The sequence below is a fragment of the Diadema setosum genome, chromosome 7 (assembly GCF_964275005.1).
Source record: "Diadema setosum chromosome 7, eeDiaSeto1, whole genome shotgun sequence".
NCBI lineage: Eukaryota > Metazoa > Echinodermata > Echinoidea > Diadematoida > Diadematidae > Diadema > Diadema setosum.
Window position 1 is genome coordinate 28,141,246 of NC_092691.1, and position 26,154 is coordinate 28,167,399.

The window sequence follows — 26,154 nt, forward strand, 5'->3', positions numbered from 1 at the left end:
AATATTTGGTATGTTTTCTGTTACCTATCGTTTACTTCTTACAAACAAAAAGATGTCGAACAACTTTGCTTGAGACAAGGAATTCAAACATGAATACTTATCATCAAAATTCCTTAGTCCCAGTATACTGGGCTCGACACTTAACGGTGGCCCGGTGGCCCGGGGCCACCAAAAATGAAAGTCGGGCCACCAAATTTCAAAAAAGGGCAAATTTGGTGGTCCGCCTTGGGCCACCAAATTTTTTTAAAAGTATGTCAATAAATTCGTAACTTTTTGCGCCGGAAATGCATAAATGCATGCAGTGAGTTAATGTTTTTCATTGTTTTTTTTTTTTTTTTTTTTGGGGGGGGGGCCACCAATTTTTTCTCTCGGGCCACCAAAGATTTGAAATTGATGATTTTGGTGGCCCCATTGGGACACCCAAAAAAAAGTTAGTGTGGAGCCCTGCTGTATATCTGACAAAGTCCTGGGTGTACACATGCATTACAGACAAAATCTACACTCCAGCAGGTCAATTACAGCACATATGACTTCAGCTTGCTGATACCCCAGAATTCTGAGTCTGTAGTATGTAATACCACAAGGAGAGTATCCCAGCATGTGGTTTTCTACTTTTTCATTTTATTCTTGAATTCTAGATTCTGTTACTAGAAATGCTGCTGAACATGCACTGAACAAATCACTAGTTTCTATCTATCTCCTGCACATATGGTTCTACTTCTGTAAGTGGTAAAAAGAACAAAAAAAAAAAGTCAAGTACAGTGTATAAACAGTTCATTCTCCAAGGACATACAAGTTTGCTACAGCTTATTCAGAACACCTGAAGGCACTGGAGAGCATCACACTGACACATTAATGTAATAGTTTACTGATCTCACTGACACTGCATATGGCAATTATTATTCTTTCAGTTGGGTTGGGTTCTCTCCTCCTCTCCTCTGTTATGGAGACTGTCCAAGCAAATTACTGACACCATGTGGATTTTTCTCACCTACAATGTTTCAAGTTTGGACAATACAAATACTAGTACTCCAAAATTTCCCGGAAATCACTAACCACCAGAGTTAGAAAACTGATAATCACAAGGAAATCAATCCACCAACAGCACACACAATATGTTTGTTCAATTAAAAAACTCTCACAAGTATCGCACATAGGACAATGATTATTTTAGCACTTTCTCTGAAAGTGTTGTACACAACAGTATCATGTGAACACACGCAGCACATATAAAGACGGGTGAAAAAGGCAGTTCAGAAATTTTCTTACTTCGGGCACAGGAAGTGACATTAACTTCTACAGATGTCTGCCATGCCAGGTTAAGTCAAATATCCATCAACTCATGAACATGCAATCATGCAAGGCTATCATGCAAGGCTAAACAATCTAAACAATTAACTTCTAGGTTATTACATGTCATACATTCCACTACTTGTCCCCATACGCACTCTTAAAACTATTCCACATGAAGTGGAGTTTGAAAACCCACAAAAGTTGAGCCTTTTCCTGCAGTCTACAAAAATCCTACCTACAAGAGGCTGCACGTGGCTGCTTTTATTGACTGCATTCTGCTAAGGTGGAAGTGTAGTACAAATCCTGAGTTCTAACAACGACGAGATTGGAGTAGTGTAGTATCACAAACACATGTGATTATAAATGACAATGACGACAACACATGTTGGACAACAGGCACCTATCACACACGCCCAACAACACTACGACATAACCACATATGCTCAGTAGAGGTCCAACAATATTATTCGACCACTGTTCTATCGGACTCTCAACTTATTGCAGATCCAAGCTGTCAAGTTTGGTCAGTGAACCAAAGCAGAAGGTCTACTGCTGTGCTATGACGCATAGAGAGAGGCTTGTATAAAACAGGAGTGTGTTTGTGTGTGTACCTATTTCCTTGAGTACCATCATCAAGATGTCCCTCCTACCCCTGACCTAGCACGAAAGGAGATAACGTAGTGATATTGGTAATCTGCTCAAGTTTGAATACATCTGCAAGGTGCGTGGGTTAATTTCCATAACCTAAACAAGCAATGACCAAATTGATTCTCTTTTGTTCACTGTGACAGCCTTCTGAAAAAATATCACCACAGGGAAAACTTGCCTGAAATTACATCTACTCTAGTGACAAAAACAAAAGCCATGTGTCATTATGAGAGGAGTGAGCTTGGGAATGGATTCAATAGAAAGTGGTTGGTCTATAGAGGGGTCTGCTGACAGCATCACACTTAAGCATCCACTCCCTTCTTTTCGATATTGAACGGTTCCTCTACTGCGATGACTCCGCTGTCCTTGATGATGCAGTCTTCTACTGGTGTTGATCCCGAGACCTTTGTATTTTCAATCTTTCGTACAACATCCTGCACAAAATTATGGTTAGAAAGAAAAGAGCGTTGCAATCAGCCAAATGGACAGCTGGTTGTGCTGGGAACACACCAGCCTCTTTTGGATCTTCATATAACAGAACAAAAAATGATGCTATACCAACTGGTACCGTATGTCTCTGCCATATGGCATTATTCTCCAAGTACGTCTACAAACACCAAATGTGACCCTGCATCACAAAACCAATAAAAAGTCGCCAGACATGGACTTTTAGGTAAGGGTAGATTCTAAAAAACAGACTCTAAGCTTTAAAATGTTGTATCAAACAGACTCTCCTAACCTATTATTGAAAGAAAAGCATGCACTTTGGAAAAGTGCGAACTGAGAAAAGAGGATCTAAAGTACAAGGTCTATTCAAGCATTTAGCCTTAACCAGACCATGCTAGCTGTGTGACGAATGGGACAAAACACAGGATGTAAGCCCCAGGAGCAACAACAATGAATGGATTATCAGATTAAGCTGACTGGCCATAATTAATGTCAACTTTCAAAGCAGTAGCATTATCCGTTCAAAAGTTATTGGAGTTGAAAGTGAAGGGTGTGCAAAGGATTGTCAAGAAATGAAAAGGGACATCTAAGACATACCTGATCTCGCTACTTTACCAAAATAAAAAGAAAGGTTGTTTAAAACAAAAAACAAAAAAATATGTGAAAACACACTTTCCCATTCATTTTCTGATTCCAAACTATAGGAATAGTGCGGAAGAAAAAAGTTCTTTCGGAAAATATGAAAATCTCAAGATTTTGGTTGACCCATTTCACCTTTTTTGAGTCCTAACGTAAAATCAAGAGGTGTGACTTTTTGTTGGTTTTATGATGCATGGTAACAAATATGGCATATGCTGTGCACTGTCATATTGTTAGTATTACATGTACATTTTATCGTGAAAAATAAAATAGTGCCATCACCACTGGAGTTTTACATTTATATGTGAAAGCAAAAATTGCACCTTCCTCTCGAGTCAGCATAACTTGCATGTTTCTGTGATATTAATGTGCTTACAAAAGACATGGCGAGGGAACATGCAAGTTATGCTCGGTCTCAGGGAGGGTGCATTCCAATGTCTTTTGCTAATCATTTAGTACTTTAGCAATGATTGACAGATGAGGTCACAACCAGAATATTGGTTTGGAATCTTTTTTTTTCTTTTTTTTGTTTTTTGTTTTTGTTTTTTGTTTTTTTTTGGGGGGCATATCCAAGTAATCTGAAGAAAAATAGAAGAAAAATTATTTCAAAATACAGTATTCATCGCATAATCGGGCATCTGATAATCGGGAACCTCGCTTAAATGACATACGCTTCCCAGAAACATTTCCAATGCACGTTATTTTCACTGGATAATCGGGCGGGGACCTCTGATAAACGGGACAATTTTTCTTCAAGCGATCTTTGATTTTGTTGATATTTTACACAAAAAATCTACCAAAATACCACAACAATATTTCAAAGATTCCCTATCAGTTGTCGTTTACATCAAACTTACAAAGCAAGCTTCGGACTGGTGTGTTTTGACCTCCGTCCATCCAGTACACGTACATTTCAGCTCGCTGCCCGCCTTTGCTTTTCTGTACATGTGTATATATGGCGAGCCAGATCGCTATAACACATGTACAGTGCAGTGATCGCGGCAAGTAAACAATCAAGCCGTGATGATTGAATGATTGAAGGACTTTTCATTGACGTTCCCACATCAGTTCTGGGTAATCATTTCCCATGGTTGTGGATATGTATTTATACAGAACACCCTACGTGTAATAATAATAATAAAGGACATTTATATTGCGCAACTACTATAATGATATACTCTACTGCGCATAAGAATTCTACGAATGTTTAAGAAAGTGCTAGCTTTTAATCCACATATTTTGTGTTTGAAGAGAGGCGACAGAAGAAGCGATGACTCTACATCATTGCGAGAATGCAGGGACAGCTAGAGGGTCGCGCCGAGGGGTAGCGTGGTTGTGTATTCATGTACATGTACAGTACAGCCGTACGTCAGTATGCATGTGTGTGTGTGTGTGTGTGTGTGCACTACATAATGTACATGTCGTATGCCGTTAGTGTATGGTGAGTGCTCATCGCGAAATCGGGCACCCCGCTTAAAGGGGCCGTGTTTGCTACTCCCAACCTGTCCCGATTATGCGATGAATACTGTATATGGAATGTTTTTAGATATTTGTTTCACTGCAAAAGTGATGTTGAGGGTATCATGAATCAACAACAAATCAACACGTCTTTGTAGGTCAGAGGCCCTTTTAAGTGCCATACCTTTTTCAGTTTTGGTCCAATTTCAATAACCATGATGCCAGCCTGCCATTTTGATTTACTCTATTATATTGATCAAAGGTGGTTTTTTTTTTTTTTTTAATAACACAGAAGAGCTTACTTGGAAGGGTATTTCTTTTTCCCCGCCACATTTACTACAAATACTGCTTGCATACTAAACTAAAGAAATCTCACCATTCCGTCAAGAACTTTCCCAAAGACAACATGTTTCCCGTCCAGCCAGGATGTCTTCACGGTCGTAATAAAGAACTGTGATCCATTGGTATTCTTGCCAGCATTGGCCATACTCAGCCAGCCAGGTCCGTAGTGGCTCAGCTTAAAGTTTTCGTCGTCAAACCTGTCCCCATAAATGCTCTTCCCTTCAAAGAGAGAGTTGAAGAACAGATAGGGCAAAATCGGTAATTGTCATATTTTAATAAAATAGTTATTCAATATATACAATGCATATAAATTGAAAGTTTAATATGAGATCATATAGATTATGCATTTTCCATAGTTCCAAATAACAGCCCTTTGTGAAATATTTTGCCAATATCAAGTGATATTCTCTCTTGACAGTTGTATTTCTAACCATCTCGCTGCATTTCTTGCTACACTTTTAATACCATCTAATCAAACTTCAGTTTGACATGCGTATACAGTTGAACCTCTCGTATCCGGACAAGTCGGGACCGGGGCTCATCCAGATAAGGGATTCGGCCGGATGCGGGAGACTCAATGCTTTATACATGTACATATACATACACATGTACTGATGTAGCCCATTGTAGTACCACATGTAGTAATGTGTATACTGCAACCTTTTCATTGTTACACTCAGTAACAGACCCCAAAATAGAGGTGTATGTTAATGTTGGAAGCAATATGTAATTCATGTGTGTTTGTGTAGGAGTTCTCAAGGAGTTGGGAATCCCCCTTTCCTCCCGTAATTATCAAAAAAAAAAAAAAAAAAAAAAAAAAAAAACCATGGCGAGATTGCGTCGGTATAATAGAGAAATCCGGATAAAGGGAGGCCGGATAAGAGAGGTTCAACTGTATCTTGATAATATCTACAGCCTTCAGAAAATCAGAAGCTGGAGAATGTTGGCTATGCCTCCATCCCTTTTCCTTTCTTTCAAAGCCTTCATTCTCTGCTGTCAAGTATTTGGAGCACACAAGAAGGTTGTGCTTTGCCCCCCCCCCCCCCCCAACCAACAGAGGCTCATCTTATCCCCAAATGGCAAAATGGCAGTGTTCTGATGAGTTCTGATGAAATCTTGGCTGACACCCTTGAGACTCGTACCAAGGCTCACAATGCCAAAAGAGCCCTGGAACCTGGACTCGAGATACCTGTCTGATGACCGTCTTTTATAATCATCAGATGCTCGACAGACTGTCATAGGACATTGGCTGGACACACATGAAAGCCGCAAAACACAGATCTGTCACACATCGGATTGACTTGATGGGCGTCCAAACATGGTGTCAAGCGGAAACTAAGCTCTGAGCTCACTTCCTTCACACAGTCGAGCCTCAGTGGATGACACTGACTAAATAGTCAATGTAACAAGCTGGATAAATCAAATTATGATACTACACTTCACTGGGTGAGTGGTAGAAAAAAAAAGAAAAAAAAAATCTGCTTCCAGCCAGTAACTGATGAGCAAAACACACTGTGGAAGTACAATGTAGATATAAAGTAGAAAGCCTTGTCATTTGCAAATTTTATACATACCTCCAGTTCCATCTCCACGAGTGAAGTCCCCACCCTGGATCATGAAGTCTTTGATAACGCGGTGGAACTTGCTTCCTTTGTAGCCAAATCCTTTCTGTACAGTTTGAAACAGGAGTAGGAAAAAATGAGGATAAAATGTGGCAGAGCATCACAAATGAAATACCAGCAGATCAGAAGTCAGTGCTCAATTGGGAAAGGGAGGCCTCACAGCAACTCAATCATGCTGCTCAGATGAATCAGCACTTACACCTGCATAAATACATCTACCTACATGTAAGCTGAAAGACACACATAATGCAAATATATGGGCTCCTATGAATTGGTGAACTTCTTTTGTGGATCCATACAATTGTCATCAGGACGTGAATGCAAAATGAAGAAACAAGCAAACAGTGGGAACAAGAGCATCTGTATGCTTTAGTGGATTAACTGCTTCTAATTCTATAAGTTGTTTTGGGTTTGTTTGTTTTTTTTTCAATGGCCTTGGCATTACGTGATATGCAAAAATATGTCACGTCTTATAAAGTCTTATAATCTTGCATATATCTTGAATCTTCCATCTGAGAATTCATCATGACTTCAAACCTCCTCCATGACAGACATAAAAGCATATTAAAGATGAGTGGACCAATGCAATGAGCATACCTACTGGAACACTAGTCTCAGCCTGCCAATACATGGAGTGTGAATCCGATCAGATGTCCAAGCATATGGTACTCTTCCCATAGCTATTGATCTTGCTATGATAAGAGAGTTACTCATATTATCTAGTCGGACATGTGCACAGACATATTTCAGCACAAACGCAACACTTCCCAAGAGCAAACATGCATTGTATGGAGGTACATTGTACTGTAGCCCAAAGTGAAATCAATCAAAATACACCAATAAAAATCTCAATATTACTGAAAACTGGTTCACATAAAGTATTGTTTTCCAATATAACACAGGCCCACTGTTTCCACAACTTCTTTAAAGATTAAGTAGATTCTGAAGCTTTTTGTTTTGTATGCAGACATCAAACCAAATCAATCACTTCCTTACTATCTGCAATCAGCATGAAGTTGCAATTGTTTTCCACAGCATGGCCATGTTAGTAATGTTTCTTTGAAAAAGATAAGAAATCTTGAGGCCTATTTGTGTGTCAGCTTTCAATTTACAGAGATTTAAAAAAAAATAACAACAGAATGGTTAAAGAATTTCTTATGGTAGCTTGTTTCTCAGGCTACATGTCCTAGCTGTAACATGTAGCATCTTTTTTTATATGTTATTAAAGTCAATTGCATAGAATTGATTATAACTATTACGCGCTCTATAAATGTGAATTATTATTATTATTATTATTATTGTTGTTGTTGTTGTTTTGGTTATCATTTATTATTATTATACTTATTGTCTCTAAAGTGTCCTGGCTGGCAAAACTTACCTCATGTGTCGCAAGGGCTGCGAAGTTCTTTGTCGTCTTTGGTACTGTCTTCCCAAACAGACCAATAACAATCCTTCCCACTTCCTTATCTCCGATCGCTACATCGAAGAAAACCTGTTCCAAAATGAATATAATACAATAATTATGATGTTTCATAAGTCTAAATTTTGAATCAAAATCTTTTAGTTTTTACTGGGTGTGTGTGTTGAGGTGGGGGGGGGGAGGGGTAAATTGACAGTGGTAAATAGAAATAGAGTACTTCTCTAAACTTGCATTTCATCCTGTGGTACACCGCAACCTTGGTCACATCAATTCAAATAATTTCAGTGATGACTAATAAGACTGCACTTTAAACAAGATGTGGAATTGCATTAAGAATACAAAATACTTGTCTCTCACCGGTGTGAAAAAAAAAAAATATCAGAGTCAATGTAGATGATATACACAAATAAGCTCATAACACAGATAAAGCAAAGTTTTTGCCTGCTCACTGGATAGGTCCATGCTGGAAGTGACATGAAGAATTGTCAATTCTTCATATAACTTCCAGTAAGCAGGCAAAAACTTGTGGGTAATTTTTTGCTATGTGGTAATTTGTTATGTAGCAACTCTAGCATAATTATAACATGAAACACTCTTTCATTAAGTCTTCACAAGCTTTGATCCTAAGAATATTGTTCCACTATTTTGATAAGATCTTTCAGACATGTAATATCAAAACATTAACGCTCTACAAGCAACAGATGTTTAAGAATAATCTCTCAGGTCACAGCTTTTAAAATACATTGAATTGTGGACAAAGAGATACAAAAGAACAAGTCAAGAACTGTTCTTCCTCCTCAAGCTCTATTTTATCAGCTGAGATCCAGAGAGGCGCATTCTAAAATTTGAGCATGAAAAAATGAAACAGTCAATTTTCATGAAACAACAAGATTTGTAATCAGAAGTGGGTAGATTTATAAACATTGTTCAAAATATTGGGTAAAATATGGCCCTTGTGGTTATGACTGTGAACATTTTACTGAAAGTAAAGAGAATCTAAGATTGACACCACAATAGAGAGGAGATCAAGCTTTACAATGTGATACCAATAACTCAATACCCTCCCCCAGAAAAAAAAAAAAATGCAATAGCACATCTGGTTCTTGTACAGTGTATAAAAACCTTTTTCAAAAGATGTTTTACTAATACAATCAGTCTACCGGCAGCGTTCGCTCGCACTGTGCAAAACGTGAACATTTTATTTTTCGTCTCGCGAAGTCTCGCGTGCAGATTTCGGTGCACGAGATTATGAGAGAAGGCAACAAGCTTTGCGAGATCAATTGCTGATGTCTTCTAGAAGTACACTGCTCGCATTATTTTTAGACAAATATTGAAATAATACCTTACAGAATATGCACATCTTTTTAAAAAAAATATTATCAAAACCAAAACAATTTATGTGAGGAAGAAAACTGGCTTTCTTTTTTTTTCTGCATTTTGTAAGGTGTCAGACTTTGCTGGATCCTGACCCTTCTACAAATTGGACGGTAACACCAATTGCAGCGTTGGAAAGCCAAAACTCTAGCGAACATTTTGATAGCAGTCTCGTTTGGGCTCAAAAATAAAACATTTTCGCTATTTGTCTTCAAAGTGACGGAAATTTTGTGAAACGACGCGGACTCCGAAACCGGCTTCCACTGTTACTCTACGGTACGTGTCCGTATTACGTCACTTTATCGTTATTTTTTAGTTGTGCGACGCAGTGCATTCTGTGCGACTGTAGTCCCGTACATAAAGAACCATGGGGGATTATTAAATCTAATACAGCTGTAACTATCTTAGCTTAAAGTCAGTGTAGATAACACACTGTCAGTTGTCTATTAAAAGTCTAAACACCGTAGAACGGAAGTTCTACACACTTGTAGATTAGCTGTAAGTGTAATTGGTAACAGTAACCTACAATTTGTAGGTTGCACTCGTAATTCGTGCATGTTTGTTTCTGACTTGCATGAAATATCTACAGATCTAAGCCTAAGGCTTGTTGAATACAGTCAGTAACCTTTAGATAGATCTTATAAAAAAAAAGTTGTAAATTTAGTAGGTTGTAGCCGATACTCTTGAGTCTTATTATAAAACCCATCAAGTTTATGTAGGTCTAGGGGGCCTAGTTAAATGTTTAAATTTGTGGAAGTCCGGTAAGATAAAGAATGCAAATGGTAACTTTTAAAAAAGTTTTTGGTCTGTCTGCACGTCTGTTTATTTCATACTATTAATCTGCGCATCGCGCATGCCTTTCTTTGAAGTTTGATCTACAGTTGTACAAGATATACCCACAGAGACTCCAACCCAAAGTACCTTCTGATCGGGAGATTCTCCCGCCTGAAACCCCTAGCAAACGGGAGACTCAAAGTTGATGTGCGAAGCGCGAAATTCCCAGGGTTCTAGATGCTCTCTGGTGCTATCTAAGGCTTATTTTTTTCAACGTACAATAGAAATACAGTTAAACTCGCATAAGTCGATCTTCTCGGGACTGAGCAAAACACATCGACTTAGGCGAGTTTCGACTTGTACGTAAGTCGAAAAAAATCGACTTAAAGTTACACCACACGTACATATGTATAATGTACATGTATGTTGTCTACTCTGGAGCCGAGAGCTGGAGCGGTGTGCCCGATATTTGCCCTTCAGCAAGACACTTTATCCACATTGATGCAGGCCAGGGCTCCACACTATAACTTTTATTTTGGTGGCCCCAAAATGATTGATTTTTATTTTTTGGTGGCCCGAACAAAAAAAAAAAAAAAAAAAAAAAAAAAACAAGCAAAACTAAATCGGTCCTACGTTCGGTCCGAAAGTTACCGTTATTTATTTCTGCAAACATCCGACAGTTATTTCGCATCGTATGGAAAAGAATATTACTGCTATTCACTTCCGAACGTAAAAACAATCATCTGACATTTATTTTAGCATCTTCTGGAGCCGAATGTTATTGCTATTTACTTTCGAAAGTAAAAGCAAACACCCGACATTTACCTCATCGTCGTACGAAGTTGATTATTATTGTTATTCATTTCCGAACGTCAAAGGGATAATTCGACATTTACTTTAGCATCTTCCGGAGCTGAATGTTAATGTTATTTACTTTCGAACGTAAAAGTAAACATCCGACATTTATTTCATCATCGTACGAAGTTGATTATTATTGTTATTCATTTCCGAACGTCAAAGCAAACATTCGACATTTATTTCAGCATCTTCCGGATACTTTTTTTTTTTATCCTTATTCATTTCCGAACGCAAAATCAAATCTCTGACATTCCAAAAGTATAAGCAAACATCCGACATTTATTTTAGTATTATACGGAATCGAATATTACCGTTATTCATTTCCAAAATTAAAAGAGCAAACATCTGACATTTATTCAGCATCTTATGGAACCGATTGTTACCGCTTCATTTCCAAAACTGAAGGCAAACATTCGGCTTTTTTTGGTGGCCCGGGTTGCGTTTTTGGTGACCCCGGTCGCAAATTAACCATTCGCGAAATCGTGATTCGATTCGCGAAAAGACTCCGCTAAATATAAGGCATAGATCGCTACACTCGGCAGGGGCTATACGTCGTCCTTTCACCAGGTCTCGTTACACAACCAAAATCTCGCGTGAGTTCTTGCGTTACCTATCGTCAATGTTAACGAAACATCGTTAATTTGCGCTAGGGATCGTTACTCATCGTTGCTACAAACGTTAATTTTCCCGATCGTTAGTTTGCGTTACTAACGATTCAGGTGAAACCGCTTGCTTTAATGAAACGTTAATGTTTATTTACGCAGTTTCTTTTGGTATATACTGTATGTAAACAAAAACTGGCGTCTCGTGATTTTGACAGTGATTTATTACACAATAAAATCTTATTCGACTTAGGCACAATGAATTCAATGGTTTTTCCGTGAAAGTGTTCTTGGATTTTCATCGACTTAAGCGAGTATTCGACTTAAAAAATTCGACTTATGAGTGAATTAATACACGTAAGTCAATGGGGAAAAATCGGGACTTTTTAAAATTATCGACTTGCGCGATTATTCGACATATGCGATGTCGACTTAGGCGAGTTTAACTGTATGTAAGAAATCCTTTCCAACGGGAGACAAAGAGCCAGGGCGGGAGAAATTAAATCTCAAACGGGAGAACGGGAGATTTTGCAAAAATGGGTTTTCGGCGGGAGATCTCCCGTCGAAAACGGGAGAGTTGGAGTCTCTGTACCCACCCACATGTGATATTTCTTACAGTGCTATGATTATCCATGAATCATGATCAAGCAAAATAAAGTAGTAGTACTAGTACCAAGAGTTATTAATCGTGAATTACATGTGGTTCAATCATAAAAATTGTACGGTCCTTGGCGTAACATTTTCTTAGAGTTAGACCATCGGTATCCATCTCTTCACTGTGGGATTCTTAATAAATTACTGACATTCATCACAGCTGACCATACATGTCCCAATGTAAGATAAGAAGTCTGTCGTGAAGAGACAGATACTGTCGGTCTAACTTTTTTTGGTACCTCACCAAATGATAGTTTCATCCCAATCGCAACAAACAAAAATTGTTTTACGTTAACTTTTACAAAGTGATATATACCACATATAGAAGAAGAAGAAGAAGAAGAAGAAGAAGAAGAACTGAATGTACAACTGTAGTAAAGGCACACGGCTGGGCCTACATGTACAAATGTAGCACATTGATTGACTGTTTTCAGAGTTTATTTTTCATCAGATTAATTTTTGTTTATTTTCCTGGCTGTACACAGGTTGTGATGTACAAACAGCTGTACACTGTTGTCACATTGCATCTGTTCAGGCTAATGTGTACATGTAGACCTTGGTTTTCAATTAGGCTAACTACAAGTATGTCCGCGTTAAAAAAATTTAGGGTGTCTATATTTACCCGTCAATTCGAAGCTTTAGGCTATCATTGTACATTTATATAACTATTAGAGAATAGATCAGTAACCATGGTAACTGGAATCTATCATACATTGTATTTTGATTGTTTAACATCTTCTTTCTGAATTCCTTGCAGTCAAAATACTGGACATTCAAGGAAAGTTCCTGGCTTCGAACTTCATCATGTAGCACATTCCACTTACTGAGTCGGTTCCCAGAAATGCAGAAACTCCACTGTGGGATAGCTCCTTCAAGCAAAATGACTGAGTAAGTAAATTCATGTTCTGATCTTTCTTTTTTTCCTCCTTTTTTTCTTCTGCAGATTTAAGTCCCTCCTTCAGACTCCAGTTCTGAAGATTCTTGCAGTAGTCTGGGTTGTCATATGAAGATATAATATGTATAACGCTGTATAGTGTACTACTCCACCTGGGGTTTTCACCCTGATCTTCACAAGTAGTGTTGTTCATCTTTTAATGTCCTATGTACAATTTGTACGCACACTGTATGTAAAAGAAAGTCTATAGTACTGTAAGGAGATGTCCTTAAATAATGAAATAAAATAATTATGCTTTTGTAGGGTTTTGTTTGTTTTTTTGCATGTCAACATTAATGTCCATAGCACTTGAAGATGGCTGGTACCATTAGCATAACAGTGGGGAAAGGGGGTGTCAACCCCCCCCCCCCATCATTTTCCTGAATGATACTCACTAAACAAAAGGGTAATAATTCTGACATTTGTTGTGTGTGTGTGTTGGCGGGTATTGAGCAAAATCCTGTGAGAATTTATCTCTCTCTTTCTGTCTTTTCTGTTTTTGTTTTTGTTTGTTGTTTTTTTTTTTTGGGGGGGGGGGGGGGAGGGGTCCAATCATTTGCACTGGAATTTAAAACTATGAAATTCATTAAAATCTTTTCCTGAAATATAAAATTTATTCTTTATCTTTGCTTGTATAGCATTTATAGATTCATTGAAACATTTTTTTTTTATATTTTTCTTGAGTTTCTTTGATGTTTAACAGTGCAGTCATGATGTTTATTTTCTTTCCTTTTCTGCATTTCTTTTATAGATGGCTGAAGGTTCACATCTATGGTGTTTCAATGGTACAGAATCTGGAACTGGATCGGAATGATGCACAAGTATTTGTTACCCTGGAGCAAAAAATCTCTTATTTAGTGGAAAAGATTGAACTGTGTGACATTGACACTAGTTGAGGTGATGCAGCACTTTTACGCGTATGTAGGTACAAACGGCCTTTCGTCAAGTGTGCGGAATATTGATAGACATTCTTCTCAGAAGTTATATAACTTAGCACGTGAAAAGTACCCAACAACAAAAATCCTTTTGAGTGGAATTCTTGCCAGGTTGGGCTGTGATTGTTTGCACGATAGATACCCGGGTTTACCGGTACATATGATAATACGTTGCAACCAAATTGTTCAACTGCTCTTGCATCAACTTGTGTAAAATTTTACTTTGTTCATTACAGCAAATACAAAGGCTGTTCATGAAAAGGCAACCTTTAGGAAGCGTGAAAGAAGAAACTTAAAAAAAATTGCAAACTAACAAACAAACAAAAATGGAAAAAACGTAAGAGTGGCCGGTGAAGAAGAATGGCCCCTCTTCTAAAACCTCCCGATTTCCAACTCAGCCACCCAACCCCTTCAAGGGGTTTACATCCCGTATGAGTACAACTGTATATTTCATCTGGAGACGGATGCTGACACAGTAACGGAATGTGAGACAGTGAAAGAAAGTACGTGTTTGTTACACTTTTCATGTTTAAGCCATTGTAAAAATAAACATTCTTGCTTTTAATCATTTGCTATGTTCGAGAAGATTCTATAGGCACCCACAGGTATGCCTGTATAATGTACAAAATACAAGCCGGAAGTCCGTTTCAGTAAAGTTAGATATAATACATGTATGTACAATTTGTACATGTACAATGCACATTGAGCTTCCTAAAAATGCAATTAACATTATCAAGATTTCATTACAAAAGTTTACCGATTTTGAAAAACTGTTAGTTTTCTAAGTGTTGCATGATTAAGCAAAATGATAAGTGCATACAGTATTTTGGTGCATTGTATTTGCATTTGATTTTTTTTTTTTTCTGAAAGAGAAGCAGTTATTGGCACAATGTATGTGATTTTGTTTTCACATATGTTATTAAACATAAGTTATGTTGGGATTCATGTGTGCTGTCTCTATGTTATTTTGTGATGATTGGAAGGACTTGCTTCTTGTGTTTTATATGAGCATGTTTCTTTTGGGGAAAAAAGTGTGTTGCATGTCTCCAATGCAGAATGAGAATATCAGTTTGTATGTTGATAAATTCCCTGAAGACTTCGACCACCTCCACCGCCAGCACTACCTGGTATAGGCTTATCCCTTCATAAACTGTACATGTACCATCAAATGTTATTATTCACAAATGTACATTGTATAAAGTGTGACAAGGATGTGATTATATTTTGCCCATTTAAAGCTGTGTATATTTACAGTCACACATTTTTATTTAAGTATAATCTCAATGAAAAGATCTACATAGATTTTTTTTTCTAATCAGCGGTTGAAATTTAGAAGCCTATTAATAAATAACAACAATTCAACACGCAATATAACAAAGAATCACAACTATCAAAAAAAGAAGCTTGTCAAAATTCAAGACAAACAAATGATTATAACCAGAATACAGTTCCTATATACATGTGTAATTTGAAGAAAACTTGTTTAATCAACACATTGAATAGCACAGCTATGCTTGTTCAGTATTTTCTCAACTACGGTAGTCGTCATTAACTCGATTACAGGACAATTAGTTACCCTTGTGTGTGTGTGTGTGTGATATGCATGCTTCTACCGAATTTGATATGTTGTATGTTTCTTGTGCAGATGTGTCGGTAAATTCCCTGAAGATGCTAACCATTCCCCCACCGACTCTGCATACCGGTACCATATAACTCATAACAAACGATTCATTCACAAAAAGTATAAAAGTCTGACAGGGTTTACAACCTGTAAGTTTTATCTTGGCCACTGTTAATTTTTGTGTAGAATCAGATACCCATTTTAACTAGATATATCAAAACAACAATTACATGGCAACACTTATATCTTGTCAACAAGTCGTGATGTACACGATCACACGACCAAGGCCGAGCTATACAGTAGGTATGGCCCCCTGGTAGTGCAACTGAACAGCACAATTCTCAATATGTGGGACTGATGTAAGTTTTTGTGGACGTGAGTCATTTTCTCTCATTTACGACAGTGATATAAGAAAAAAAAGACAGAAAATATCATTCTGATAATTGTTACACAAAAAAGCAACAATGAACAGAATTTGAAGCGATTCTAGCGTTTTTGGAGTGCTTCGAGTTGCCCTCGTTCATTCAGCAGAATCGCCATGCCAATGATGTCACAGCGCGGGGTTGTGATTGGCTAACTAAGGTCGTCTGCGACTTCGCCAAATTTTGAGCATTTTTGGATGTGTACATGGATGCTATTTTGCTGGATCCTGACCCTTCTACAAGCAATGGTTAAAAAATAGTGGTATTTCTGAAAACCTACACAGTTGTAGATAAATTTCGCTTCGAATGATGTATGATTTTAGTGGGCTCAGAAGCAAATGATATTGAAATATACAGTCCTTTCTTAATTTTTGATCTTGTGATTTTGATCTCACTTTTATCCTCCATTTACTATATTTTTCTGAGTGAGGAAGATTTTTATTTTTACATGTCTAGTACATTTTGTCCTTAAGCATAAAGATGCAAAAGAAATTGTTGAAAAGCATTGATTAGTCATGGAGATATCGCAGTTTGAAAAGGGGATGTTTTCTTCGGTTCGAGACGTCATGTGAAGGTCACCGCGACCGCGCTGAAAATAAAATAAGCGTCTTTTCGGAGGCCTGCCGGTTGACTGCAATGCTCAAGCAAAAATGATGTAATCACCAATAAAATTGTCTCTAGAGTAGCGGACCCAGTTTGCAGCAGGTTAAGGCCTTTTCAAGGGTATTTAGTAGTATTCTCGTAAAACAGGAAACAGAAATTATTTTTTTTTCTTTTTTTCTTTTTGTAATTGGAAGAGGTACCAAAGGCCTCTTGACAATGCATCAAAATTTTGTATGGTGGACAATTACCCTAGTCATAATAATCAATTTTATGCAGAAAATTTGCAACCACCAAGAGGACCCGGTTTGCGGCAGGGGGGTCCAGTTTGCAGCACCCCACACAAAAATATCCCCTGATTTCATCAAACATTGAAATTTTGCAAAAAAACAAATATTTTTTGATGGTCCAACTTGTTTTCAGCTTGTTAGAACACTTCATTTGGATTCATTATCTCGATCCTTCACGATTTCATAGTTTTTCAAGATCGCATGTATTTCATCAATTTCCACACATTTTGACATGTAAAATAGCGCTATGTGTGTATATCCCATAGGGGTGCCGCAAACCGGACCCATCCCCGACATTTTGGTCACAGTTGCAATCCTCAAAACTGACAAAGGAAATGAATTTTAGAATATTTAACACAGTTACACAAGGAATCTTCACCATGCCAGGCCTCTTTCATAGTAAGATTTTGTATAAAGATACAAACAAGGGATGATGGTGGTTGCCTAGCAACAGAACAAAATCATAACATTTTGTTAAGAAAGTCATACACTGTACTTTTTTAAAAACAGTGTGACACAGACAGTTTAAATTAGAATTATGAAGGCCATCATCAAAAGAAAGCTCTTCAGTTGCTCTTCAAATAAAACAATTTAGAAAAAAACTAGAAATGTCGCTATGGCGACTGGTATGCCTCCGCCATAATGCATGATTCTCCTAATAGGTCTAGATAGTACATGTGGACAATGTGTGATTATATCTTCACAAAATTGGCAAAATATTAAAATGACAAGTTTGTCACAAATGTGTTGAATGTTCACCTTCCTTGACCTAGGTTTAATTGGATGAATAGGAGAGCATGTATTTGGGATTTAAGGATTTTAACTTGACTTTGAAATATTCATACGTTTATGCACTGAGTAATTTTCAAGGTATGAAGAAAAAGTGCAATTTCTGTATTGAATAGTAAATTGTTACCATTTTCATTTAGCCTTTGACCCTAAAATTCATAAGATAATCACTGTCAGGCAGAATATGCATAAATATGTTGTACGTTTCAAGATAACTTGAGCCACTTCCGAGATATGGAGAAAAAAATTAGTTCAGCACTTTCACTTGATCTTTGACCTTTTGACCTTTGAGGCAAAAACAAAAGAAAAAAAAAACTTTCCAGAGAATCTCTATTAGGTTTACTATACATTTACATGCATACACCAAGTGTAAAAAAAAAATAATCCTGCTGGCATTGCATAAACATGAAGGAAATAGTAAAATTTTGAAGTGCTGCCCTTAACCTTTGACCCCTGACCTTTGACCCCATGAACCCTAAATTCTCTAGATAATCACTGCCAGTCAGTACATGTATATATACTATGTTCCATGAAGATACCTTGAACAATTTCAAAGGTACAGAGAAAAAAGGTGAAGTTTTAATATTTTTACTTGACCTTTTGACCTTTGACCTCATGACCCAAACTTTCACCAGAGAATTTTAATTGGGTAATACATGTATACACTAAGTTTCAAGAAAATATCTTCAGGCATTGCATAGATATGGTGGAAATAGTGAAATTTTATGCATTTGACCTTGACCTTTTGACCTTTGAACTTGAGCATGTGTACCCAAAAGTTGATAGGCACAACTTCACCCCCTAATACACATACATGCCAAGTTTCATTAGGATACCTCAAAAGGTTTTGATAGTTACCCTGTCCACAAAATTCATTACGGACGGACAGAAGGACGGACGGACGGACGGATGGAAGGACGGACGGACGGACGGACAACCCGAAAACATAATGCCTCCGGCACCGCTTCGTGGCGGAGGCATAAAAATACCCTTCTACTTTGGAAGATATGGTTAGATATTCCTAGGGGTGCCACAAACTGGACCCCTGCAGCAAACTGGTGCCCCGACTCTATCAGGTGCTCAATCAAAAATCTTTTTTCCTTTTTATGCCTCCGCCACGAAGTGGTGCCGGAGGCATTATGTTTTCGGGTTGTCCGTCCGTCCGTCCGTCCGTCCGTCCGTCCGTCCGTCCTTCCGTCCGTCCGTAATGAATTTTGTGGACAAGGTAACTATCAAAACCTGTTGAGGTATCCTAATGAAACTTGGCATGTATGTGTATTAGGGGGTGAAGTTGTGCCTATCAACTTTTGGGTGCACATGCTCAAGGTCAATGTTCAAAAGGTCAAGGTCAAATACATAAAATTTCACTATTTCCACCATATCTATTGAATGCCTAAAGATATTTTCTTGAAACTTAGTGTATACATGTATTACCCAATTAAGATTCTCTGGTGAAAGTTTGCGTCATGAGGTCAAAGGTCAAAGGTCAAAAGGTCAGGGTCAAATACATGAAATTTCACTATTTTCGCCATATCTATTGAATGCCTGAAGATATTTTCTTGAAACTTAGTGTATACATGTATTACCCAATTAAAATTCTCTGGTGAAAGTTTGGGTCATGAGGTCAAAGGTCAAAGGTCAAAAGGTCAAGTAAAAATATCAAAACTTCTTTTTTTTTCTCCGTGCCTTAGAAAATTGTTCAAGGTATCTTCATGGAACATAGTATATACATGTACTGACTGGAAGTGATTATCTAGAGAATGAAGGGTTCATGGGGTCAAAGGTCATGGGTCAAAGGTCAAGTGCAACACTTCAAAATTTTACTATTTTCCTCATATTTATGCAATGCCAGCAGGGTTATTATTTTTTTACACTTGGTGTATGCATGTGTAACCTAATAGAAATTCTCTGGAAAGTTTTTTTTTTCTTCTTTTTTTGCCTCAAAGGTCAAAAGGTCAAAGATCAAGTGAAAGTGCTGAACTAACTTTTTCCTCCATATCTCGAAGTGGCTCAAGTTATCTTGAAACTTAGTACATATTACAATGTATGCATGTTCTACCTGAAAGTGATTATCTTATGAATTTTAGGGTCAAGGGCCAGATGAAAATGGTAACAATTTACTATTCAATTCAGAAATTGCACTTTTTCTCCACACCTGTACCTTGAAAATTACTCAATGCCTAAATGTATGAATGGGTCAAAGTCAAGTTAAAGTCCTTAAATCCCTAGATACATGCTCTCCTATTCATCCAATTAAACCTAGGTCAAGGAAGGTGAACATTCAACACATTTGTGACAAACTTGTCATTTCAATATTTTGCCAATTTTGTGACAATGTAATCACACATTGTCCACATGTACTATCTAGACCTATTGGGAAAATCATGCATTATGGCGGAGGCATACCAGTCGCCAAAGCGACATTTCTAGTCTTTTTTATTTTGATTTAATATGAACTGGACTTTAGTGTAAATTTAAAGGGTAGGGACCTGGTTTCTATGAGAAACATGAGGAACCTGTAGGCCTACTAATTACATTGAGATTTAGTAGGGTGAATGAATTGAATTCTTGAAAGAGTTTCTAAATGGTAACCTCTACTTGATATAACACCCCATATGAGTCGCTGATTGTTTTTAAAACAGATGTATACATGTTTATGGTGCCATACAAATGCTGTGAATCATTACCACCATCATAGGGTTTCAAATTATTTGAATTTGTCACCTTTCCACTCTTTCTTTTGCAGTTTGGTGAAAATATAGTACTGGACTCACTATATATTCAAAAGTAATATTACAAGTGCTTGCAATCGATGTTTGTTTGGGGTTTTGTTGTTATTGTTTTTTTTTTTTCTTGAATATGATTACGGAGTATGTACTCCACTCCCTGTACTAATCCTGTGTTATTCAATTTAATTACAGGATGTACAGGTCAAGGTCACTGGTCTAGCCAGCGTGTTTTTCACGTTATGGCAAATCCATACAGTGGCGTGAGTTTTACTATTCACAGCCCTGTTACTGCACAGCACTGTTTGCCACTTCTGTGCATGGTGTCTGCAGTCTGTTTGGGCTGGCATGAGGTGGGCAGTGCATTGACAAGTAACATGTAGCTCCTCACTAAGCCATTTAGAAGAGCATGATAATAGCAAAATGGAGATCTAAATTTACTGCCAGTACTGCAGCAGGCTAAACTATCTTGTTGTTGCAAAGCATTAATTTGCAATCTCTTGGGTAGTCTTAACTCTTTATGTGCCACATTCACACGCTTGACTCACTCGATGGCGTGCCAAGTTTGCATTTGCTGCTGAAATGCACCAACCTACCTAAACCCATCGATAAACTGCCAAATGCCATATGGTACAATGAAAGCGTTTCTCGCCATTCTCCACATCAGAGTGGTTCTACTAAATTGACGCAAGCTAATGCAAACTAATGCAAATTAATGCAAACTAATGCAAACTGATGCAAACTCAATGCAAACTCAATGCAAACTACTAATTAAAAATATGCAAACTAACGCAAGATACTACAAGTAATTAATGCAAACTAATACAAACTGTTAGCGGTGAAAATCAGCGTGAATTACAGCACCTGGACCTGGCTTTTCCTAGGCCACTTAATCATCTCAAAACAGACATCGATCAAGTAAATCCATCCTATCGAAGAATGACTAACATCACGTTTACTTTAGTACTTCAAGCATCTCACCTCAACAGCCAACAATAACTCAGAAAAAAAGAATATTTTATAAAAATATCATCAAATTCATATCTTTTGACCAACCACTTTTTGCTTTCAAAATTCAGAAAATGTAGAACAAAATGAAGCACAGAAATAAGGATTTTAATGATCGATCATTGACGGCCGCAATACTAACTAGAAAAGCACTCTGAGAGCGCAGACCTCCGCCAAGCATGCACCTGATTTTCCTTCACTGAACTTGTTCTTCGATAGAGATATCCGTGATTTCCACCCATACGAACTTATAGCATTGTGTGCTGAAAGTTGCCCGATTTCCCAATATAAAAGCCTTTGTTACGTCATAAACCCTCAGCTGCAAGGCGCGCCTTGCTCTAGCAGAAACTAGAGCATGCACTTTAGTGCGCGCATGCAAACCTCAAATACGCGCAGCCTGAACTCCCAAGTTCAATGACCCTACCTACCAAACTATCAGAAAACCTTCATAAATTCCCCAAATATTCTCTGATCACTACCAAAAGTTAATTGTTTGTTACTTGTGTCATTCTAAACCTTTCCTACAAGTTTCATCCAAATCCGTTAATTACTTTTTGAGTTATTTTTCACACGGAAACACACAAACCAACGGTAACGAAAACATAACCTCCTCCCTTGGCGGAGGTAATTAATGCAAACTCAACGCAAACTCTAAGATACAAGTATACAACGCTATCCTATGTAAAAAACACGTATATCGATTACAAATATCAGAAAAATGACACCTCGAAATACTAATTAATGAAAACTCCAAGTCACAAAGTTTTTCACATAGGATAGCGTTGTGTCTTGGAGTTTGCGTTGAGTTTGCATTTACGAATTAATTCGTATTTCGGGGTGTCATTTTCCGATATTTGTAATCGATATTACAAAACGTACTTCGCTTTCACATAGGATACCGTTGTGTCTTGGAGTTTGCATTGAGTTTGCATTTGTATTTCAGCCTTCAATGATCGATCATTACAGTCAGTGCTTCTGCGCTTCATTCTGTTCTATATTTTCTGAACTTTGAAAGCAAAATAAAATCTAAACATCTGTTTGGTCAAAATATATGAATTTGATGATTTTTCAATAAAATGATTTTTCCAAATTATTGTTGATTGCTGAGGCGAGATGTTTGCTATACTGAAGTAAACGTGATGCTAGTCATTTTTTGATAGGATGGATTTAATGTACTTGATTATCTGTTTCGAGACGACTAAAAGTGGCCTAGGAAAAGCCAGGTCCCGGTGCTGTAATTCACTCAAATTTTCACCCCTAACGGTTTGTATTAGTTTGCATTAATTACTTGTAGTATCTTGCGTTAGTTTGCATATTTTTAATTAGTAGTTTGCATTGAGTTTGCATTGAGTTTGCATCAGTTTGCATTAGTTTGCATTAATTTGCATTAGTTTGCATTAGCTTGCGTCAATTTAGTAGAACCACTCTGATGTGGAGAATGCATTAGTAATTTAGTTTGCATTAATTAGTAGTTTGCATTGAGTAAACTGCAATCAGCAGCCCCTGAGGCTGCTGGTCGTTTGACATACTGATAAAGGAATTAAATTTAAGAAAGCTGTTCGTAAAGTTACGACTGGTGATCACTTCTGATGTGCTATACTTATCAGAATTTTCATAATTCAGCAGGTTTGTAACTTTACGACAAGCTTTATGAAACAGGGTTACACTACTTACAGGGCCCAGTTAATACGACGTAGCAGCTGCAATAATTTTACCACATCAATGGCATAATGTGGGACTACGCAACAAACGACTAGTATTTGCACACGGCAGTTTGTTTAATGCTTTAATACCTTCTCGGTGACCAGTGGTCCTTTCTTCGAAGATTCTGAACTCTTTTTGGCATCTGCTGGCATCAGCAAGTAGACTAAAGCTACTAATGCTACCGACAGAAGAGCTAGGGCCTTCATTGTTCTTGCGTTGATAGTTATCATGCAGAAAACTGGCAAAGGTCGAATTCTCTGGGATCGGGAGCTGTAGTGAATGCGGCTTTACGGAAGTCGATCCCAGCTAAAGGCTAGCTAGCTAGCTGAACATGCATGCAGCACATCCACATGCGACGCGATGCACACGTATCAACATGCTGATGGCTGTATCACTCTCCTCGCCTCGCGAGGGTTGCTGAAACTGCGTAGCGTAGTAAAAATTAAAACTTGAAGCCTGGGTGACTTATTTGCGTGGATGAAAAGCCCGCGTTTGCAATAAGCCTAGTTACTTCCGAAATTTAAAGGATAAAACCATACATTTACATGTCAAAACAGGTTCTTTCATATTTCAACGGGGTATGATCTACAGGCGTGTCCAGTGCACAGAGTTCCACGTAGGCCTACCTATAAAATGTTAATAATATCTTCTCTCTTTTTTATAAGTTCTCCGACCTATCTATCAACAAATTTATTTTTGAAGGTCTAGGTAGTATGATTAGACACTGACACGTGTGGGCATCCTGATTGGCCCAATGTTTCACACGTGTACGTGTACCATTTATCCACGATCGTCGGAGACGGAAGGTCACAGGGGCGCAACCAACCTCTTCTGCCTTTTTGGATATTCCAACCACGGACCTCTACAAAGTTCTTGTGAAAAGTCCAGGCTACAAGTAAGCGGGTGGCGGGGAGGGGGATCAAACTTCAAACTATAGTGTCGCTTAAATCCTGAAATTTGCAACTGGTCGAGGTCGAGTAGGCCTACATTTAACACTGTTTTAAATGTAGCTTTGTTCTTAGTTTATCGAAACCAAAGGAAAACATTTCCAGCCTCTGCGTGGGGCTATTCCTTGATAACTCTTAAAAACAAACCTCGAGTATTCGTTGCCCCATTGAAATGCAATTTTATCCTCAGTTTATTTCAGTGTGTGCAGATATATGTACACATATATAAAGGCATAGATTATAATGCCCCTTATAATGCCCCTCTGCATTCTTTTATCTGTGTTTCACGTCTGTTTGATGACTTCTTGGAGTGGTCAGGGTTTGACTCATTTTAATTCTTGTATTCCTCTGTGCATTACTGCTGGTGTGACTAGTGTGGTCAGGAGAAATCATCGAACATGCAACTGACTCCCTTGCTAACTTTTCAGAAAAGCAGTTACATGTCTGGAACACAAACTCAAGGTCACTGCCATATAATATCAACATGTTTTTAATGCTGAGGAAAATTACGGCAAATGCTGGGACCATAAAACTCCAGATTTGATCATATTTCAATACCAATGTTGTACTCACTTTTGTTGCCACTGTTTTCATGAAATATGCATAATATTTCATAATTAAGGTTATGAATACTAGTTTTTGCCTCAATTCCTATCACGCCAGGTCCTTTTTACAATCTCTGTGAGACTTGTTATTTCAAATCAACAACTTGAAGAATTACATTCGAATTTTGAAATGCTCATGTGGGGTGTTTTCACTTCTGCTGGATACTATGCGTGTGTGTGTGTGGGTGTATGTGTGTGCGCGCTCGCGTATGTGTAGAATACATGAATAGGGCTCGACATTATCAGTGATTGCCAAAGGCCACTAAATCGTAATGTCGGGCAAAAAAAACAACAACAAACAAACAAAACAAAACACACACACACACACCAAAAAACAAACAAACCCCCCAAAAATTACAGTTCAGAGCCTTGATATATTCATAATATTTTCCGTGTGAATTTACATTTTACGCTGTTCTAATGTCTCGAAAACGTTTTCTATAATCTACGCTAATTATAACGATGAGTGGAGATACATTAATCGTATACTAGTAGTGTTTCGTTTATACAATTTTTAGTACCAACGCAGTCTTTTTCTGACTAAAGTCGTATAGAATCAATCAACGGCGTAGCCAGGAGTTGATCTTGGGGGGGGGGGGCGGTTAATCTTCGAGGGAGCGAAGCGACCGAGCCCGAGCGAGCGGAGCGAGCGAGGAGGGGGGGGGGGGGGAGGGTGTGGGAGGGGGGTGTCCCCCTCCCACGGTAAGAACTTTTTGCATTTTGATGTTGTAAATGGTGCGATTTGATGCATGTTTTTGCGCGTGTTATCGAATTGAAACAGTCCCACTTGTTGAAGGTACCAATATAATTTCATGTCGATTATCATTGAACAATTTGGCTACTACTCAGTATATGGTATCATTTAAATAAATGTCTTGTATTAATTCTTACACTGAATATCATGAACGCGACTGAACCCGAGCGAGCGGAGCGAGCGAGGGAGGGGGGGGGGGAGGGTGTGGTAGGGGGTGTCCCCCCTCCCACGGTGAGAACTTTTTGCATTTTGATGTTGTAAATGGTGCAATTTGATGCATGTTTTGCTTGTTTTATCGACTCGAAATAGTCCCACTTGTTTAAGGTAGCAGTATATTTTGATATAGATTATTACTGGACAATTTTCCTTATTAATGGTATGATTTAAATACACTTCTTGTATTAATTCTTTTCACTGAATATCATGAACGCGACTGAACCTGAGCGAGCGGAGCGAGTGAGGGGGAGGGGAGGGTGTGGGAGGGTGTGTCCCCCTCCCACGGTAAGAACTTTTTGCATTTTGATGTTGTAAATGGTGCGATTTGATGCATGTTTTTGCGCGTGTTATCGAATTGAAACAGTCCCACTTGTTGAAGGTACCAATATAATTTCATGTCGATTATCATTGAACAATTTGGCTACTACTCAGTATATGGTATCATTTAAATAAATGTCTTGTATTAATTCTT

The 26,154-nt window shown here is 38.0% G+C and overlaps 1 protein-coding gene and 1 long non-coding RNA gene across 2 annotated transcripts; one reads left to right on the forward strand and one right to left on the reverse strand.

Annotated features, from left to right (window-relative positions):
* Positions 1 to 349: 349 nt before the first annotated feature.
* On the reverse strand, positions 350 to 23,456 carry LOC140231257 (peptidyl-prolyl cis-trans isomerase B-like). Its single transcript, XM_072311405.1, has 5 exons — positions 23,250 to 23,456; positions 7,828 to 7,941; positions 6,402 to 6,495; positions 4,862 to 5,046; positions 350 to 2,375 (listed from the first exon to the last, which is right to left on the reverse strand). The coding sequence occupies exons 1-5, from the start codon at positions 23,388 to 23,390 to the stop codon at positions 2,244 to 2,246; spliced, it is 666 nt and encodes a 221-aa protein (XP_072167506.1). The 5' UTR covers positions 23,391 to 23,456; the 3' UTR covers positions 350 to 2,243.
* LOC140231259 (uncharacterized) lies at positions 9,389 to 13,942 on the forward strand. The gene is made up of 3 exons (XR_011901426.1): positions 9,389 to 9,519; positions 12,889 to 13,019; positions 13,817 to 13,942. It is a non-coding gene; the product is annotated as an uncharacterized lncRNA (long non-coding RNA).
* Positions 23,457 to 26,154: the final 2,698 nt, after the last annotated feature.

Bases quoted from the DNA above. Each gene is read 5' to 3' on its own strand.
- LOC140231257 (XM_072311405.1), bottom strand. From the start codon at position 23,390: ATGATAACTATCAACGCAAGAACAATGAAGGCCCTAGCTCTTCTGTCG. The intron at 7,942-23,249 runs GTATTAAAGCAT...ATTTTGGAACAG, and splicing joins GACCACTGGTCACCGAGAAG to GTTTTCTTCGATGTAGCGAT. The intron at 2,376-4,861 runs GTGAGATTTCTT...AATTTTGTGCAG, and splicing joins GGAAAGTTCTTGACGGAATG to GATGTTGTACGAAAGATTGA.